A 6153-nucleotide genomic window follows, 5' to 3' on the forward strand; every position below is an offset into this window, starting at 1 on the left:
ATTTGATATGTACTCTAATGATCTCTGTGTAGGCTAAAATAATTTTTTGGAAGAAGATCTGAAACTGTTCAACCGAATTATTTTCGTTAAGGACTCAATTAATGGTTTTTGCGTAGGATAAAGACTTAATTGATGATTGTTACTTAGTTTAGGGACTTAATTGATAATTTTAATAGTTTAAGGTACTAAATTATTTTGAAACTTTACTTTAGGAAAATCAAATTGGATGTTATGTCAAAAAAAATAAATAAAAATTTAAGTGAGAACACTTTTGTATTCGTGAAATTATGGAGGGAACCAATATTTCATTTCCCCCTGAAAACGACCTAAAATTTTGGCTTCCCAAATAAAAAACCTAAAAACACATCCGTACATAAATTTCTCTCTCAAAATTTCTATTCTCTCTCAATGCGACTCTATCATGGCTCGCCTTAGCGAAAATGGTGCCGAGATCATTCGGATTAGCCGGTCCGTCCTTGCTGTCGAGGTTCCCTTACTCGTGCCCTTCAATTCTTCTGTCGAGGTAAGCCTTGATCACTCCATTTGTTTTTTCAGCGTTACAACTTCTATAATGGTTATTTCAGCACTCATCAAAAAGCATGGAGTTTCTGGAATTTAACTGTGCTATTTTATCATCATAAGACTACCTTGAATCAGTTGATGGCCGTAAAGGTAGATGCAGAAACTTCAATGAAGAGAAAAAGTTGGCGAGTTAACAGTGAACATTCATCTTGTATTGGGCCTTCATCTCACAAAGGTTCACATGGAGTTTTTGGCTCCAAATCCCGATTGAACGATTTACCATCTCCGGGAACCCAAGGTAATCCCTTCTAATTTCTGGAATTTACATGAATCATTAGAAATTATTGTTGAAATTCCTCTAAGTTTTCCCGCGAATTTACTTTGTTGGCTTTTTTACGGTTGATTGAGATTCATCTGTTTAACTTAATTAGTTGATACTTGAGAGAGGTTGCCTGGTTTTCTGTTTGGTCTAGCTAAGAATCTTTTGTTGCTTATGTTCCTTGTAGGTATTGGATGCAACAAAAGAGTAAAGTTTACAGACCTAGATAGCCATAAATTACAGGAATCAGTCGATGGTCGTAAAGGTAGATGCAGAAACTTCAATGAAGAGAAAAAGTTTTGGAGTTAGACCAAAATTTATCTTTAAATTCTGGTACTTTACCAAAATTTCTGTTATGTTGAGGGCAATCATACACCAAGCAATTATTGACAAAGACATACCACTTCCTGTTGGACAAAATATAGAGAGGAATGGTGTTACGAAGAGGAACAAGATGACATCGTCTTTATTGAATTGGAAAGAGCCGCCTCACAGCAGTAATGAAAGCAAGAATGTTATGTATGGAGATTTGAGTAACTTAGAAGACCCATTTACATTTTTATCTGCACTGGAAAGAGTTGAAGCTTGGATCTTTTCTCGAACTGTTGAATCTATTTGGTGGCAGGTTCTATCTTTTTCTTAATCTCTCAGTATTCCTTTCGTGATAGACATGCAATAGAATATGGTAGAATTATCAGAAAGCTGAATCGCCTCTACATCGGATAAACATTGGTCTAATTCTTTTATCTTGTTTCTCTTATAGACTCTCACTCCACATATGCAATCTGATGCTACAAAAGAAATTGATAGATTACTTAGTTCAGGCTCAAAGAAAAGCCTTAAAAGGAGTTCAAGCTCTGTTGACCAAGATCAAGTTAACTCTTCTTTAGAACTTTGGAAAAATGCATTCAAGGACGCCTGTGAGAGACTTTGTCCTGTTAGAGCAGGCGGACATGACTGTGGCTGTTTGCCTGAGCTGGCCAGGCTGGTAAGTTATCAGTTTCTCACCTTTATGCACCTATTCCTTCTTTGACAAGTTAGAACCACCTTGTTGTTTGAATTGCCTTTTTGTTATCCCAATTTTTTGAACTATGCTTTTGTAAACTACCACTTACCTTCTAGTGTTGATCTGCAGAACGCAGTTGAGAATGACAATTATGCTGTAGGAGCTCAAGTTTGGGATAAAATTTCCAAGCAGGGGTAGAGTCTCTAGCTGTGTCAGTGAAAGCTCTGATATATGAGAAGCCACAATATGCATTTCGTTTAGGAGAAAAAATGATACACAAGGTCTTTGGCAAAGCATGCTTACATTGTTTCATGCATTCTTTCATTTATTGCAGCTTCACTTCCTATATGAGGTCTAGTTTTTTGCTATGCTTTTGTAAAATGAATCAATGCCATGATAACACATCTTTATATAGATATTTTGATTAAGCCATTCAGGATAATTTATACTACATTCTTTTGTCATGTTTCCACGAGCCATTGGAGAACATAGAGCTTACACTCATAACAAACCCCAATATCTATATGTTGACTCTTTTTTCACTTGAATAGCTTACTTGGTTAATGTATCCCTTCATTATCAATTCCAAAAATTCCATATATATTCTTCTTTCCAATAAGTTGAAATTAATCTCTAGGGTTGGATGAAAATGTTGTGTGCTGTTGCATTTATTCTTAGTTTGCACATTTAAATCATTTTATAACAAAAATAATAGGAAGGCCTAGATTGGTCCATGAATTAAAATAGTACATGAAGAATGAAGAATAAAATGTGAAGTTCGTGCATCTCTTTTTTTGCCACTTTTCTATCTTCTAGATGTTCTAATTTCAGGGCAGTATTGCAATCTCAGGCTATCGTGTTGTAGTGTGTAATCAATATCCTCTGAGTCAACTTCATGGATGAAAATTGCATAGGTGGAAAAGTAACCTCGGGGTTCTATCCGCTCATATCTGGTGAGCTTAAATGTTAATCAAAAGACTGAAAAATTCCTATTACATGGGTTAACTTTTAGGCTGCACTTAACCATGAGCATTGCATATTTGATCATTCCTATGTTTCCTTTTTTTCTGGGACAGATACAGCAGGAGATTTAATCCCGAAATATCAAATGCCTTAGTTGCATATTATTCCTGAAGAGTATGTATGTAAATATCTACTAATTTGGACTTGTTCTTGTCAAGCCGAGTAATTGAGCTTGAAAAGCCTAAAATGATTTCATTGCTCCTCATATACTTAATGATAGAATCCTACTCTTCTTTAAGCGAAAACATACAGATAGCTTATTGTGATTTCTTATAGCCATTTGTGCTTTTCAGGTTCTCCAAGATTTCCTTAATCAGAGCAAAGAAAATGATATCTTCAAACATAAATTGTTTGACATTGATTTTCAACTTGAAGACTTTAGAGACTTGATAGAGGATTTAAGGAGTATTAATGATGAAAGTCAACTGCCTTGGAGGTAATAAAATCTGGGTTGTTGCATATTCAGATTTGACCATTCGTATGTTTCCTTTGTGTGCTTGGATTTTCTTCAGTCAAGCTGTTGAGCAGTGGTATATTTTACCATGTCAAAAGCATCATCATAAGAAACTAATATTAAGCAATACTTGGGCCCATTCTCTAGTGAGCGCCCAAGCTACTTGATTTCGATATGGTTGAGAATGTTAGCTGCTTGTTGCATTCTTAATCTCAATTTAACATAAAACCTTATGCAATAATAGTTCATTTAGCACTGGCCATTCGAAATTGTCTAATTTATCAGTGAAGATGTGAATTAAATAACTGATTAGACCAATGTAACCTTTAGATTGCATTAATTAGCATAGCATGGTTCCACTTTATCAGAAAGTTCCTTCTGTTCCTAACTTGATCTTCTCATCAAAGGCATTTTGTTAGGACTTCAGGAAAAAAAAAAGAACACTTTTAGAACTTTGGTTTGCATGGTCTATGAGATAGCATTAATGTAAAACTGGCTCTGTTAGGCCTGCAGTAAAATTGGAGCTGCTTGATCTCAACCAGTGCTTAAGAAACTCTCTGGTTTCAAAGATGCATGTTGGAGATTCTTAAGACCCCATAAGATTCGGGGAACAGCTCTTGGTTTCAACCTAAGTTGGGTGTATTCTTTTGGTGAACTAACCACAAATTGCTTTAACATAATTCAATAATTTATCATTGTTGGCATTTCTTTGGTAGCTAAAGCATTAATTGAGAACTCAAGCCTAATAAAGTGATTGTTGGTGTTGAAGGCATTATCTGGCCTTTTTGCTCTATTACGGGAAATGCTTATATAGTTGACATCAATCAAATTTATGATAACGAAATTGACAAGTTAGCTATGATATTTCTCATTAGTTTTTTTATGCCTAATGCTTCTGATGCCTATGTAGAGGGATTAACAAAGATAAAAAAAACCAATTGCAAAGAGAAATGGAGGAGAAAATGAAACAAGCGGATAAAGAGTGAGGAAGAGCTTGACGTTTGGTAGAAGTTAATTCCAATCTCAACATATATATGGTGACATTTCAAGTGAATATGAGAATGTTACGGTTTTTTCGAAGGAGTTTGAAGGATATATTACATTATGACTTTATTATATTCTTTTCTTATGTATTTTTGGATCATGTGAGAATTTTAAATTTCAGTTAACATATTGACCTATTATGGTTTCTTAATTGCAATTAAGGATTTCTTTTATGCTATTATTTAAATTTAAAAATTGTTATTATATTATGGTGTTATTCAAAAACTGTTTAAATGTCAAAGAAAAAGTGTTGCTATGAACATAAGATAAAAGAATTGTTTGAAAACAAAAATGTAAAATTAAAAAGTATTAAATGAAAAAATGTTAAATTCAAAAGTGTTGCAATTCTATATAAAAAGGGTTCCACCTAAAAAAATAATGTTGCAAAAAAACCTGTTGCAATTAAGTTTAAAAGTGTTGCTTATCATTTTATTCGATAATAGTGTTATCAGGTCTATGATCAACATTTTCATTTTAGTTGCCATTGGGTAGGAAAATGTTGCCACAGATACAAGTAGCAACACTTGTATTGGTGTTGCTAAAAATATGAAAAAATGTTGCAAATGACATCTTTGGCAACGTGCAAAAATGCAACACGTTTTTTTGGAAAAAAATGTTGCCTATATGTTTATACTTGTTCGGTGTTGCAACAAACCATCTATGGTGTAGTGATATGTGTCCATCAAGAGAATCCCAATAAATTTTGTGAAGAAATATGGCAAAGAACTCTTTTCAATTGCTACACTTACTAGACCAGATGGTCATTTATGGATAGTGGAACTCGAATACTGAGAATCCCAATAAAGTTTGTGAAGAAATATGGGAAAGAACTCTCTTCTATTGCCTTCACTTACTGGACCCAATGGCCGTATATGGGTAGTGGAACTCGAAAAAATTGACAGGAAGTTATGGTTTCATAATGGTTGGCATGAATTTGTAGACTACTACTCTGTTCGTGTTGGACATTTCCTTGTTTTCAAATATGGAGGGGAGTCAAACTTTCATGTCCATGTATATGAAGAGTTTGCAGAAACCATGTCATGATAATCAATGTCTAAAGGCGGCCTAAGTGACACAAGAAGCAGAAGACAGTAGCTTCGTGGAAATGTTTGGTTCTGATTCTCGGAGAGTATGAGCACCAAGGAGAGAAGCTTCCTACAGAAGTACACTTTGGATATTCTCGGGACAAAGAAGTGCAATTCAATGAGAGCGAGCTTACAACTCCTCCTTGTAAAGTTGTTTTGCCTATATTAGGAGAAGTGTGGCACAAGAAGAAAAAGAGAGCAATACTGCAACTCGATCGACATCCCATCTATCAACAACAGATAGTCATGAAGCCATACAAAATTCTTATTAGGAGAAGTGTGACACAAGAAGAAAAAGGGAGTAATTCGTGTTGCTGAATACAACTGTGAAGAAAACTGCAATGGATTTGGCAGATAAATTCCAATACAGAGAGTCAAAGCATGCTAGGTAACTAAATGAAGCAATACGAGGTTCACTCAGAAGTAAGGAAACTTCACAAGGAGGCTGTCCAAAACACCACCAATTCGGTAACAGATCTCTTTGCTTGAATTGCTTTCTTGGCTATATTCAGTTTGGCAGGCACTATGGATAAAACAGAGCCTAGACCACGTTATTCAATTTCTTCATGTTCTGATATTGATTTGGAGAGATTGATGATAGTGAAAAATAGAGCATAATCCTGTTTCTTTTTTGATTTTTGGTTTTGTATTGGTATGATGATGATATTGTTGGTTTATCGTTATGGATATTAATGCTAGA

The 6153-nt window shown here is 34.7% G+C and overlaps 1 protein-coding gene across 3 annotated transcripts; it reads left to right on the forward strand.

Annotated features, from left to right (window-relative positions):
* Positions 1-368: 368 nt before the first annotated feature.
* On the forward strand, positions 369-4409 carry LOC136203398 (uncharacterized). 3 transcript variants are annotated; one of them, XM_065994546.1, is made up of 6 exons: positions 369-523; positions 643-820; positions 1029-1466; positions 1605-1829; positions 3164-3306; positions 4235-4409. In XM_065994546.1, the coding sequence occupies exons 3-6, from the start codon at positions 1095-1097 to the stop codon at positions 4308-4310; spliced, it is 816 nt and encodes a 271-aa protein (XP_065850618.1). In that variant the 5' UTR covers positions 369-523; positions 643-820; positions 1029-1094; the 3' UTR covers positions 4311-4409. The 3 variants fall into 3 exon arrangements, with proteins under 3 accessions (XP_065850618.1, XP_065850617.1, XP_065850619.1); XM_065994545.1 differs by having other exon boundaries at positions 369-820; XM_065994547.1 differs by lacking the exons at positions 3164-3306; positions 4235-4409 and adding an exon at positions 1977-2637 and having other exon boundaries at positions 369-820.
* The last annotated feature ends 1744 nt before the right edge of the window (positions 4410-6153 follow it).

This window comes from Euphorbia lathyris, chromosome 8 (assembly GCF_963576675.1).
Source record: "Euphorbia lathyris chromosome 8, ddEupLath1.1, whole genome shotgun sequence".
Lineage (NCBI taxonomy): Eukaryota > Viridiplantae > Streptophyta > Magnoliopsida > Malpighiales > Euphorbiaceae > Euphorbia > Euphorbia lathyris.

What these genes read in the sequence shown, in the direction of transcription:
- LOC136203398 (XM_065994545.1), top strand. Translation starts at nt 1,095, where the DNA reads ATGGTCGTAAAGGTAGATGCAGAAACTTCAATGAAGAGAAAAAGTTTT. An exon ending in TGCCTGAGCTGGCCAGGCTG is followed by an intron (nt 1,830 to 3,163) that starts GTAAGTTATCAG and finishes TGTGCTTTTCAG; the next exon opens with GTTCTCCAAGATTTCCTTAA. An exon ending in GAAAGTCAACTGCCTTGGAG is followed by an intron (nt 3,307 to 4,234) that starts GTAATAAAATCT and finishes ATGCCTATGTAG; the next exon opens with AGGGATTAACAAAGATAAAA.